Source organism: Euleptes europaea, chromosome 3 (assembly GCF_029931775.1).
Source record: "Euleptes europaea isolate rEulEur1 chromosome 3, rEulEur1.hap1, whole genome shotgun sequence".
Lineage (NCBI taxonomy): Eukaryota > Metazoa > Chordata > Lepidosauria > Squamata > Sphaerodactylidae > Euleptes > Euleptes europaea.
Window position 1 is genome coordinate 36,700,672 of NC_079314.1, and position 13,609 is coordinate 36,714,280.

Sequence of the window (13,609 nt, forward strand, 5' to 3'; positions counted from 1 at the left end):
GGGAACTGATCTCTATCGCCTGGAGATCAGTTATAATTCTGGGAGATCTCCAGCCACCTCCTGGAGGTTGGCAACCCTAGTGACCACTATGCTAGGAGCTGAACTGTGCCTGCATGGATGTCCTGAAGCCACAATGTCAGCAAGCCAAAGGGCCACATGAGATGGCCCCACACATGTGGCAGAGGAGGTAGCTGTAAGCAGGGAGGTGGAAGCATCAGGGGTGACCTGAAGGGACAGGAAAACCGCAGTCCCTGTTGAGTCCTCATCACCACCTTCCAGAATGACAGGCGCTGGGCGGGGTAGGGAAAAGGTGGAGGAGATGTAAAGGAAGGGGTACACTATACAAAACCCGCTTACTCCCTCAGCCAATCCTAAACTTGGCTTGTCATTCTCCCAAAATAGGCATGGCAGACACCCAGGAAGAGGCAGAATTTAAAACACAAATTCACAACCCCCCCAAAACCCTCCCCAAAGTAGAATTATTTAAAAAACCTCGGAGTTCAACCCCAATTGTACAAAAAGAGAGCTTTGCCCCCCACTCTGGAGAGGGGAGGAGCCGTTTCTTTGTATAGACAGTCCCAGGATGCCGCAGCCCCGCCAGGGGCCACGGTGGGCTGTCTGTGGTCGAGAGTCCCAGCTGACACCCTTGGCAACTATTATTGGTTGTCACCCGGCTGATACTGAGGCTCTGTGGCAGTAAAATAGTCTTCGAGAAAGGACTGGAGGTATTCAAAGGTGGGCCGCTCCTCGGGCTCCTTCTTCCAGCACTGCACCATCAGCTCGTGCAACGAGAGCGGGCAGTTACCTGGGCACTGCATGCGGTACCCTCGCTCCACCTGCTCCAGCACCTCCCGGTTATTCATGCCTGTGGAAAAGAAATAGGGTTGGCATCAGTGGCAGGGGCAGATTGATCATTAAGGCCACCAGGAACACATGAAGCTGCCTTATACCAAATCAGACCCGTGGTCCATCAAAGTCAGTATTGTCTACTCAGACATGCAGCGGCTCTCCAGGGTCTCATGCAGAGGTCTTTTGCATCACCTACCTGCCTAGTCCCTTTAACTGGAGATGCTGGGGATTGAACCTGGGACCTTCTGCATGCCAAGCAGATGCTCTACAAACTGAGCCACAGCCCCTCCCCAGTGGGCCGATGGGGAGCATTCTGAATCGCTCTTGTTCCCCTGGATCTTATCACATGCCAAAATGGTTGCCCCCTGTGACTTAGGGTTGCCAACCTCCAGGTACTAGCTGGAGATCTCCTGCTATTGCAACTGATCTCCAGCCGATATAGATCAGTTCACCTGGAGAAAATGGCCGCTTTGGCAATTGGACTCTATGGCACTGAAGTCCCTCCTCAAACCCCGCAAGTAATGTGAAAGGCTGCTACCTGAGACCTTGGAGAGCCACTGCCAGACAGAGTAGGCAATACTGACATTGCTAGACCAAGGCTCTGACTTAGTAGAAGGCAACTTCGGCATGGTATTCTGCCTTTGTAATCCGCTTTCAACATTATGGCATAGCATATCTAGACAGTTTTGTTGTTTTCCAATTCTGCAATCCTGGCAGGGTTGCCGACCTTCAGCTGGGGCCTGAAGATCTCTTAGAATTACCACTGATCTGCAGACTACAGAGATCAGTTCCCCTGGAGAAAATGGCTGCTCTGGAGGGCGGAGTCAACGGCATTATACCCTGCTGAGGTCCCTCCTTTCCCAAACTCCGCCTTTCACACGCACCACCCCAAAATCGCCAGCTATGTCCCAACCCAAAGCTGGCGACCCTAAATCCTGTTCCTACTGCATAATTTGAGAGCCTGTGTGGTGTAGTGGTTAAGAGTGGTAGACTCTAATCTGGAGAACCGGGTTCGATTCCCCACTCCTCCTCATGAAGCCCGCTGGGTGACCTTGGGCCAGTCACAGTTCTCTCCCTCAGCCCACATGAAGGCAGGTGATGGCAAACCACTTCTGAACATCTCTTGCCTTGAAAACCCTACGGGGTGGCCATAAGTCAGCTGTGACTTGACGGCCCTTTCCACCACCACGCTGCATAATTTATGGGAGGTCCTTTCTCTCTGACTCAACTTTTTTAAAAAAATGTAATCCGTTTCGAGCCTCAGTGAGAAACGAGTACTATAAATGAAATAAATACAATAAAATAAACTTTATCTGTTGAATAGACTTCAAGACGCCTGCCTCAGGTTGCAGCTACATTACAAAAGAGTGGTGACTTTAGAACCCTGGGAAGGAAACAAATTTTCAGCACATTTACCAAACTACAAATCCCAGGATCCTTTGTGGGGAAATGGTGACAATTCAGCTTGTATAAAAACCAATGTAACTTTAAAAGATAGACGTGCCTTCTGTCATTCCCGTTTGAACTGCTGCATCTCCTGAACCCTCAATTTGGACAAAAGAACACAAAACCCATTCCTCAAAAGTAAACCCAGTCAAAGGGAGAAGCGGCCCCAGGGGAGGGCTATACCACTAAGAGGGCTTTACCTGGGTATGGTACTCGGCCCTTGGTCACGAGCTCAGTCAGGAGGATGCCGAAGGACCACACATCTGACTTGATGGTGAACTTGCCGTAAAGAGCCGCTTCAGGGGCTGTCCACTTGATGGGGAATTTGGCACCTGCCAGGAAGGAGAAGGGGAAGATGTTGAGACTGCAGGATAAAAGCGTGTCTAGGGAATTGTGCGTTAGTCCATTGACCTGCTTGCCCACCACTGGGAAGCTTTCGCCACTGTGGAGGGGGTGGGGGTAGGAAGTTCAAAGCAGACATCTGAAAACAGCCCCCTTCCCTGTATAATCTGCAAACGGCAGTTTCTGATGGCTGTCCTATCGGTCTGTCAGATATTTCTTATATTTATATTAAAACACTCTCAGTCTTTGCACAAACGTTAAACTTTATGGTAACAATTATTTACAGGGTTCTCTCAGTCTTGGCCTTCTCTCATTCTGCTCAGGCCCCAAAGGTGGGAAAAGGTGGGTGGTACATGCGTGGTGTAGTAGTTAGGAGCAGTGGACTCTAATCTGGAGAACCAGGTTTGATTCCCCACTCCTCCACATGAGCAGCTGACTCTAATCTGGTGAACCGGGGTGGTTTCCCCACTCCTACACATGAAGCCTGCTGGGTGACCTTGGGCCAGTCACAGTTCTGAACTCTCTCAGCACCACCTACCTCACAAGGTGTCTATTGTGAGGAGAGGAAAGGAAGGAGATTGTAAGCTAGTTTGATTCTCCTTAAAAGGTAGAGAAAATCGGCATATAAAAACCAACTCTTCTTCTACTACTTGCCTAATTCTTGGCTCCTCCCAGGAACTATACTATATTTAATTTTTCTCTATCGATATGAGACCAAGGGACTTTCTGCTTAGAGCCTCTTTCTTTTGGAAAAGGCTGTCCAAGGAGCTTTGTAGGTCTTCTCTTTGGATGGCATTATCGTTCCTTCTCGGAGATGTCTGACTGCTGAGTTATTTTACCGTGAATGGGAGGTTTGGAGAGTTATTCATCTGGATTTCAATGCGGTTGTTTAAATCTTCTGCATTAATAGGCTGGGGGTAAGCTGCTTTGAGCCACATTGTGGTGAGGTGGTGGTACAAATGTTTCAACCAATCAGCAGAAATCATTTCCCTCAGTGCACACTGTGTCAACATAAAACTACAAGTTCAAGACACAAATCGTGTTAGAGGCGGAAATAAAAATATATAAAAGTACATCCCTGTTTATCCTGGGATTACGTCCTAAAGTAGAACTTTAGGCTGAAGTCATGCTTTCGACACAGCCCTTATGGATGAACCAGTGGCCTATGCCTGCCTGCCTCGGGCTCAAACAGGTGAGGTGAAAATCAGAGGTCTTGCGTTGTCCATCAAACACAATTTGCAACCAGGTGACAAAGTGGGGAGCCTGGTTTTGCACAACAAACCAAGTGAAGCTTGAAGGGTTCAACCTCCTCTCACTTCCTTGCTTGTACCCAAAACAATCTGAAGGCGCAGGAGTGAGCTATTTAAATTTCATAGATGGAATTGGATGCCTGATATTTCTCTCGTCAACTTCAAGCCTTCAGTAGCACCATCTGATTCCGCTCCTCCAATGCCTCAAATCACATCTCTCTCTAGGTTCACTTTGTCGATGTCACACTGCTGGCAGGGTGTGCCTGGCAGCTTACCTTGGCGTGCTGTGTATTCGTTGTCCTCAATGAGGCGGGCCAGGCCAAAGTCGGCGATCTTACACACCAAATTGTCTCCCACCAGGATGTTGGCTGCCCGCAGGTCTCGATGAATGTAGTTCATCCGTTCGATGTAGGCCATTCCAGCTGCAATCTGAGCAGGACGAGAGAAGACAGCAATCCGAGGGATAATGTATCTCCACCATTCTCAGCTGTCCAGGGGTTCATCCTCATCTGTCTGTTACTGCTCTCTCCTGGAAGAACTTCCACCCAAACTCCCCTTGGCATGGTAGGACAGCACATTAAGTCCAAGAAAATCCTTCTCCTATGATCAACATATCTCTCCCTGGCAGAGAGATCCCATTGGCAGAGATCAGCAGCTGAACTCCATCTAACTGAATGTTCTTTCCTCCTCTTCCTGCAGGTATCTAGCCTGAGCTTGAAGCCTGGAACTAGAGTTAGAAGAGGCCATACAGGCCATCTAGTCCAACTCCCTGCTCAATGCAGGATCAGCCTAAAGAATCCCTGACAAGTGTTCGTCCAGCTGCTGCTTGAAGACTGCCAGTGATGGGGAGCTCACTACCTCCCTAGGCAGCCAATTCCACTGCTTAATCATTCTTACTGTAAAAGATTTTTCCTAATATCCAGACAGTACCTTTCCGCCCGTAATTTAAACCCATCTTTGTGAGTTCTATCCTCTGCTACCAACAGGAACAGCTCCCTACCCTCCTCTAGGTGACAGCCTTTCAGATACTTAGAGAACAACCATGTCCCCTTTCAACCTCCTCTTCTCCAGAGTAAACCTTCCCAACTTCCTCAGCCTTTCCTCGTAGAGTTTGGTCTCCAGGGTCCTGATCATTCTCGTCACTCTCCTTGGTACCCACTCCATTCTGTCCGCATCCTTTTTAAAATCAGGCCTCCAGAACTGCACACAGTACTCCAGGTGCGGCCTGACCGATACGGTGTACAGAGGGACTATAACATCTTGCAATCTGGATGTTATTATGCCCCTGTTGATAGACTTGCAAGACACAGCTTGGCAGGCCAGGGCCAACAGAGATTTGTTTGCTTTTTTGTTGTTTGCTTGTATAAATTTGGTACTTTTAGAAAAGCTGTTTTGAATCTCCTAAAAATGACCCAGAAAACATCTTTGTTAGCATTCTCCCTCCCTACTCCCTTTCTTTAGTGAAAATAAATTCAACATTATAGGATGTGCACCCGTATGCATTTGATGAAGTGAGCTCTGACTCATGAAAATGTACAATGGAATACATTTTTGTACTGAACATGGCGAGGCATGAACACATGAAGCTGCCTTCTACTGAATCAGACAGTTGCTCCATCAAGTGCTGTCTAAGACTGCCAGTGGCTCTCCAGGGTCTCAGGTGGAGGTCTCTCACATCACCTACTAGCTGATCCTTTTAACTGGAGATACTGGGGATTGAACCTGGGACCTTCTGCATGCCAAGCAGATGCTCTACCATTGAGCCACGGCCCCTTCCTGGGCATTTCTTCATGCCTACTCAGTACCGCCCTCTGATTCCATTCCTCCAATGCCACAAATCGCATCTCCCCCTTCCAACTGCATGCCTTTTTTCACCTAGAGATGCCATGGTTTAATTTTTGTTAGTCATAGAACATCTCAGTTCCCAAATTATAATGTTTGCAATACAATAATGTCCCCAGGTTCAACCCACACTCCCGAAGTGGGGAAAGCCAAGCCCCAAAGAATAAAACACCAACCCAATAGGGAAAGTTGGAAAGGGTATCACGGGTAGGGTTGCCAACCTCCAGGTCGCAGCTGGAGATCTCCTGCTATTACAACTGATCTCTAGCCGGTAGAGATCAGTTCACCAGCAGAAAATGGCTGCTTTGGCAATTGGACTCTATAGCACTGAAGTCCTTCCCCTCCCCAAACCCCGCCCTTCTCAGGCTCTGCCCCAAAAACCTCCTGCCAGTGGTGAAGAGGGACCTGGAAACCCTAGCCATGGGGTGTAGCTTGAAATCCAACAACAGAACTAGGGGATGCCGCCTGCCTTTGTCACATCCAGCCTTTACCTCCCCCCCCCATCCACCCACACACATACATCTACTGCAACAAACAGGATTCTGGGTGGACCACCCAGTGTGGATGGAGGAAGAAGAGAGAGGGCAGAAAGAAAACTGTTTCTCCTTCTGCAGTGGGGGATTTAAAGCGGCAGGCATATTCCTCACACTGCGGCCCGGTGACCCAGCAGCCAAGGGACGCCTTCCTAGCTAAGGCTTGACGCTTTCGTCAATGTAATTGCTAGACTGCTCAAACCGAGCCTTGCCAGTTGATTAATCTGTTGGGGCGAACAAATGGAGAGGAGACATTTAATCAGGGACCAGGGGGGCAGGCTTTATTTATTCGTTGGAAGCCTGCAGGGAGTCTGATTCCAAAATCAAAGCACCTCCAGCTTACCTGGGCCGCCATATCCACCAGCTGCGGTAGCTTCAGGAATCGCCCGTCTCCATCTTTTAAAAAATCCAGCAAGCTCCCTGTGGAGGGGAGGGGAAGGAGGTCAGCTGCTGGTGGGAAGCCACCCCCTAACTGCTCCTTCCCACAACATCCCACGTTCCTCTACTACACTCTTGTTTCCTGCTCTCAGTTTCTGCTCCTCTCTCATTACTGAGGCAAGCAGAGTATGATGGACCCAACCCAAGCAACCGGGCCCTCCTTCCCAGCTTTATTCTGGGTTAGAAAGCAAAGCTCTGAGCTTGCCAGCAACCAGCGCTGCTCAGCTCCCACAATCTCCCATTTTGAAGAGCTCAGCATTTTCCACCAGCCGCTCAACGGACTGCCTTGGTTTGTCTGGGACAGGCCCTGTTTTCCAGACTGTCTCACATAAATCTTCGTCCCCTAGAGGCAGGGGGTTTCTGGGACACTTTTCAAAAATGTCTGAGATGTCTGAGTTCTCTCTTGTAGGATTTCCTTCCTCCTTGATCTCCAGAAATTAAACCTAAGAGCGGGGGCGGGGGGGAGGCTGCATTCTGCTCCTAGTACACACGCAAAGAAATGCATTCACATGGGCTATAAGATGCCCAAATGGACATTTCTAAAGCTGCTGCTGCAGATGTCATTTTGAACCATGGCTGCCCTACTCAGGGACGCACGTTGTCTATTTTGAGCTGCTTTTACTTTTAAAACATTTCCATGGCAAGATATATTGGCCAACCAATGCGGTGTGGCATAGTTCTGAAACAGGACTGGGGAGACCGGGGTTCAACCGCCCCCCCAGTTCATTTGGCAGCCTTGAGCTAATCATTCTCAGCCTGAGTCCTAAACTTCCGCACCGGGTTGTTGGAGAAGAGGTGGATTATGTATTCCTTAGAGGAAGGGTAAAAACGTGATATATTCCTCCACCATACAAAGAAAAACCCTCTGCAGTATATAACTGCAGGGCCAGAGATCTCACCAAGGGCACAAATAGAGGTGCTATAAGGTGCCCCCCCCCCCAGATTCATCTGGGGTATGTATAATCCAGACACTTCTTTGCAACCCTTCCCCCCACACTCACTGCCTGCCTGCCACTCACAAGCCCTGAGGCTCATTTCTGTCTGAGCAGCAATGCTCTCGAACTCAACCCCCAGTTTTGGACCTTGGCTCATGAACTCGGTGACGATGTAGATGGGCTCCTCGGACACCACAGCGTAGAGCTGCACCAGCTTGTCATGCCGCAAGCGCTTCATGATCTGGGCCTCTTCCAGGAAGGCTTCTGGAGACATGGTCCCTGGTTTCAGGGTCTTCACCGCCACTTTGGTGGTTCCGTTCCACGTGCCTGAGCAAGCAAAGGGGTGTCAGGGCCACGGAGGCAGAGAAAGGACAGGACGCCCTGTACACCTCACCTCACCTCCCCCCGCCCAAACCCAAATGGAAAATGGAGATGGATGGGGAAATGGTGCTCGCTGCATGAATGGTGAGAAAATGCACAGCAATGGGAATAAAGCCTCCAGAATAAAGAACCAAAGAATGTGGGGTGAGTCCTCCCCATCCTTCTAGCTGAAGAGAACAGTTTTCCCATGCACCTATCACCACCCATTTAGTAAGAATACCAGAGGTGCCCTGCTAGATCAGGCAACTGGTCTATCCAAGCCAGCATCCTGTCTCAAACAATAGACAATGACCTGGAGAGCCAATAAAGAGGGCACAGAGGCCAAGGCCTTCCCCCAGTGCTGACCCTTTGCACCGGTATTCAGAGGCTGACTGCTTCTTGATGTGGAGGTTCGCTTTAGGCTAGTAGCCATTGCGGGATCATTTCCTCCGTAAATCTGTCTACTTCCCAAGGCAGATCTCTTTAAGCTGGGATCAGCCAGGGAAATAAGCACTCTCCCTCCCTCTCTGAGACCTTCTTGAGTTTTGTCTCTTTTGTAACGTTCTATGATGCTGTACAGAAACTACCCGCCACTGGCTGTCTTCTGTCCATTGAATGGATGCTTGATTTGCAAGATATCAACAAGTAAAACTATGCAAGGGCTTAATGCTACTTCACAAGAGTACAAGCTGCTAACTGATTTTTCCTTCTGGTTGGGAATTGACATCTTCAAGGGACAGGGCTTTATCAGTGGTAGCACCTGGACTGCAGAACTCCCTCACAACAGCCATGCCCCCAGAACCAAGTCTGCTGAATTTTCAGTGCCAGACAGTGCACTGGATTGCAATAATTAAACCTACGTTTTTCTCCCTTTGAGTGTGTATATGGATCTGTGTACTGAGGTTTTGTTTCCAGCACCTGCCAAAGTGGGTTGTAGCCAACATAAGTTTATGCTGCAACAAATTACAGCATAATATTAATTATAGATTAATTAACAGATTAATATGCTGTTAATCTTTAAAGTGCCACAAGACTGCTTTTATTGTTTTGGCATCTTTATAGCAATTTTATGCTGATACTCAGAGCAAAATTTTGCTTTTATGGGTTGACGTTGCTCATCGGCTTTTCAGGACGATGCCACCAACCAGGTGTTAAGAAAACCGGCCTTTGTTTGGCCTCTTTCAGGCCCACCGCTGCTACCATGTTGATGTCTTAATGCTTTAGACATTGTTACTTTAGGGGCTTTGTACTGTTCCCGTGGGACTATGGCTGGGTACCTTGGGAATCGACAGAGTGAGAATGTGGCCTCTATATGGGTTACAGAAAAAGAAAAGAAAAAACATCGCCGGAGATCAAGATCCTGTTAAATGGACCTCCTTAGAAGTCGGCAGCCCTACATCACAGCAGCATGTAGGCTTGCTGGGAAAACCCCCTCGCAGGATGCAAGGGTAGTGGGTGGGTGGCCTCATGCAAGCCCTTCTTGGGGAGGATCGGGGGGACGGGACGGGACAGACTGTCCTGCACTGCAGGGAGCTATAGACATGCTAGAACACAACTTTGAGCTCCACTTCCAGATGGTAGAGAGAAGGATGCCTGTGGTCCTTGAAGAGGAAGGGGTGCAATTGCTTACAGGCAAGCTGGAGCAGACAGAGATCATTGATCTTTGATGGTCATTAGTTCACAAAGGTGTTTATAAAGAGAAGGGACTGCGGACTATACCTGTGTATAGGACATCTTATCTGTTTTCTGTATGTATTGTCTTGCTGTATCTATTTTCTACCCAGTAATCCCATTTTTTCTGCTGTGTATCTTGCATTCTGAATCATGTCTAATATTCTGTGCTTGTTTCAGGTTTACTTAATCCTAGTCCTAGTCCAGATGTCTCATCCTACTGATCAAATCAGCTCATACTGTGTAATCTGTCTTGAATCCCAATGAGAAAGGTGGACTATAAACAAATAAATAATATTTTGTGACCCCAATTCAGACTGGGGCCACATGGGGAGGGAAGAGTTAACCCTTCTGTACCCACACAGTTTTGCAGACCAAAACCACCAACCCTGCCCTTTAAATGAAACCAAAGGCATCCATCTCCCCCTCCCTTAAAGGGCTACAACAGCAAAAAGAGACTACTTTCAATTTGCAAAATGATGCAGGGGTGGAATGGTTAAACCTCCTCTACCCTCCCTACCAAGCCCCAATTCAAATCAGGGCCCCAAACAGCTGCAATACAGCTTTAAAGGACACAAGGAAGAGGCAGTATTAGATCTTGCAGCTCCTCCTCTCCTTCAACCCTCCTTTTGCACCATTCCTTTTGCTCCTGCTAGTCTTAAGAAGGGTTCCAAAAGCTACACAGAATGCTGAAGGGCCCGTCTTTTTGACCAGCAGAATTCCATCTTAACTCCTGAGTATTTTATCCGCACCCTTTCAATGCTAGCTGGACTTCCACAGGGACTAGAAACATACTTTTCTTTTCTTTTCTTTTTTTAAAACCCTCATCTTCTCAAGATGTCACCTGAGAAATGTACCACATTTTGTGCTTGCAAAGTGAGATGATGAAGAAGAAGAGTTGGTTTTTATATGCCGACTTTCTCTACCACTTACGGAAGACTCAAACCGGTTCACAATGACCTTCCCTTCCCCACAACAGACACCCTGTGAGGTATGTGGGGCTGAGAGAGTGTGACTAGCCCAAGGTCACCCAGCTGCCTTCATGTGTAGGAGTGGGGAAACAAATCCAGTTCACCAGATTAACCTCCACCGCTCATGTGGAGGAGTGGGGAATCAAATTCGGTTCTCCAGATCACCGCTCCAAATCACCACTCCAAATCACTGCTCTGAACCACACTGGTTCAGAGTGCAGTGCAACAAACCCATAAAATCCTCTTAAAAGCTGCAAGGAATTACCTTAAGCCAAGAAAGTCCTGGCTCACCTCGGCCAGCCCTACCTAAGAGAACCACTCAGAAGCTGTCCAAGGATTCAGGCAGAAGTCATTCCTGGCCTTTCCACCCAAGCTCCTTTCATCTGGAGATAAGAGAGATGAACTTGCCCCTGCGAAGCATGTTCTCCGGCTCTGTTAAGGCACAATGGTGGACCTTGTTCTTGTTTGGAGGTTCTAGCAGGGGAGCGCAGCTATCGTATACCCTTGACCGAAGCTCAGTACACTCTGTCTATCTGGGATGGTCGTCCTCTTCCACCGAGTGCACAGCTTCGGGAGGGATGCACATGGAGCAGTGAGGGAGGTAGGGGACACCCGCCTAGCCAGCCAGATCAGCCAAATCAACCCTGGCAATCAATGGGGTGACAGATTATTTTTTTATGATTTATGTTTTATATAATTTTTTTTACTTTAACAAAAAATAATAAAAATTTATATTAAAAAAAGGCACAATGGTGATCGTTCCTGCTCCAACTGGTATAACCACCAGCCTCCCTAAAGAAGTCGGGGGATACTAAAAAGGTACCCTCCACCACGAGGTCAGCCCCATTAACATTCCCAGCTCTGCCCAGGCTGACAGTACGACACATACCCTACCTTACCCATCCACACATCTCCGAAACATCCCATGCCAAGTTTCTTGTCCAAGTATATGGACTCGCGCACGATTTCCCACGCGTCTTTGGACAGTCCCATTGTCTGGGGTTTCATATTGGGGCAGACCTTGGTTAGTAGGTGGCAGAGACCATCATTGAATTCTGCAAAGGGTGGGATGGGGATGGGATGGATGAGGGGGAGAGAATGAGGTGGAAAATGGAATGATGAGTTTGGCATGCGCCCGCGCAACGGCTGGAGCCCAGGAGGAGGAAGAGGAGGAGGAGGAGAATACAGGGCCATGTATTGCCAGATATCTGCAATATCTGCTTTGACCACCAGATGGAGCCCTCGGCTTATATTTAGAATAGTGACAACCTTTCACAGTTATGGAAAAAATGGAATTTGGAAAGGGCTTTTCAACTCTTTTTCATTTCTGCACCATTTCCTGAAATTCTTTCCATTATAGAATGGCATAAAGGATCCATTCCCTTCTAAGATCCCTCTTAGATTTCCAGAGGATCGGCTTTGTATAGTTTCGGGTAACTAGAACGAAAAGCTAAAAACTGCAATTATAGAACTGGTCTGGAATGCCCAGCTCCAAAAAAGGTGACGGAGCCATTAAAGAAAACCTAACAAATGTGCAGGTTGCTGTAGAAGGAGAATTGTAAAGTAGTGTTGCCAGTTCTTTCCAGCAGCCGGTCCCGAGGCTATACGGTCAGATATTCGGCAGCTCAGATATTGTCGACAGCCTACAAACAGCAAATTCATAAATGCAGCTTGAAACATTTTCAGCCCTTCTCCCCTTGCTGATATGCATGGACAAAATACAGAAAGGCAAATAAAGAGAAGAGCTGAAAGGCGAGGAGCAAAATGCCTATTTCAAGCATTTTCTCTGATGTGGTAAATGCTGCCTCTTGCCACTGGAGGGCGCATTGAAATGAAAGATTCCACTTGAGCTCCTGAAGATGTGACCAAGCTATACGTCCAACATGCGCCGGGTCACGGATGCACCTTTGCGACCTGACTCACAGACATACATCGGGAGAACTCACCTTAAAAAACACTCATTTACTCAGAGCTGGCAAAGGTGGTGGGGGAGGAAAACAGAAAGCTCCTTCCTGCCTCTCGCAGAACTCCCTCAACAACTCCAAGCACTTTTTAAGGTGAGTTCCCCCAATGTATGCCTGTTTGCCAGTCCAGTCACACATGTGTTGGGTATAGTTATGCCCTAATTTCCGTCTAAACGTTAAGAGTTTCTGTCTAGACATTAGGAAGAATTTTCTAACAGTTAGAGCAGTTCCTCAGTGGGACAGGCTTCCTCGGGAGGTGGTAAGCTCTCCTTCCCTGGAGGTTTTTAAGCAGAGGGTAGATGGCCATCTGTCAGCAATGCTGATTCTATGACCTTAGGCAGATCACGAGAGGGAGGGCACCTGGGCCATCTTCTGGACATGGAGTAGGGGTCACTGGAGGTGGGGGTGGGGAGGTAGTTGTGAATTTCCTGCATTGTGCAGGAGGTTGGACTAGATGTCCCTGGTGGTCCCTTCCAACTCTATGATTCTGTGATTCTATGAATTAACCATGTGGGGGGAAAAGCAAACTGAAACTGGATAGTAATTCTCTGCCCTAGAAGTGCAAATGTTGCAGAAGTTCGCTGATCTCTGTAGTGGGAGCAGCTTCTTAGCGTGGCAAATCCCAAATCAACCCCACCCACCAATGACTGGTCAGAGACCTGGTGCCTCTTCCTCCTCCTCTTCCTCCTCTTTCCGCTGAGCCTCCCAGCCTCTTGAGGCCAGCCCTACCCATCCACACTTCCCCGAATTGCCCGTTGCCCAGTTTCTTGATGAGCTGCAGCGATTCGCGCGGGATCTCCCAAACATCTTTGGTTTTGACGGAAAGGTCTGCCAGCTTGGGCATCCCCTTGTGGCAGGGCACGGCCAGGCGGCAGCAGAGCCCCGCAGCTCTCTCTTGCCAAAGGAAAAGGAAGGAAAGAGAGAGAGAGAGACATCAACAGAAAGAGAGGAAATGGTGAGAGAGCAGGCACAAACACCACACATAAGCTGCCTTGACAGGACTCTTAA

General features: G+C 48.4%; 1 protein-coding gene across 2 annotated transcripts in view; it reads right to left on the minus strand.

Annotated features, from left to right (window-relative positions):
- Positions 1-590: 590 nt before the first annotated feature.
- FGR (FGR proto-oncogene, Src family tyrosine kinase) overlaps positions 591-13,609 on the minus strand; it is a 74,274-nt gene continuing 61,255 nt past the window's right edge. The window contains exons 8-13 of one of the 2 annotated variants that reach the window (XM_056846837.1): positions 13,331-13,495; positions 7,783-7,962; positions 6,606-6,682; positions 4,163-4,316; positions 2,496-2,627; positions 591-865 (exon numbers count right to left, since the gene is read on the minus strand). In XM_056846837.1, the coding sequence (XP_056702815.1) occupies positions 657-865; positions 2,496-2,627; positions 4,163-4,316; positions 6,606-6,682; positions 7,783-7,962; positions 13,331-13,495 (917 nt within the window). In that variant the 3' untranslated portion in view covers positions 591-656. Of the gene's footprint in view, positions 866-2,495; positions 2,628-4,162; positions 4,317-6,605; positions 6,683-7,782; positions 7,963-11,536; positions 11,693-13,330; positions 13,496-13,609 lie in introns of both variants that reach the window. The other variant, XM_056846838.1, reaches the window with a different exon arrangement.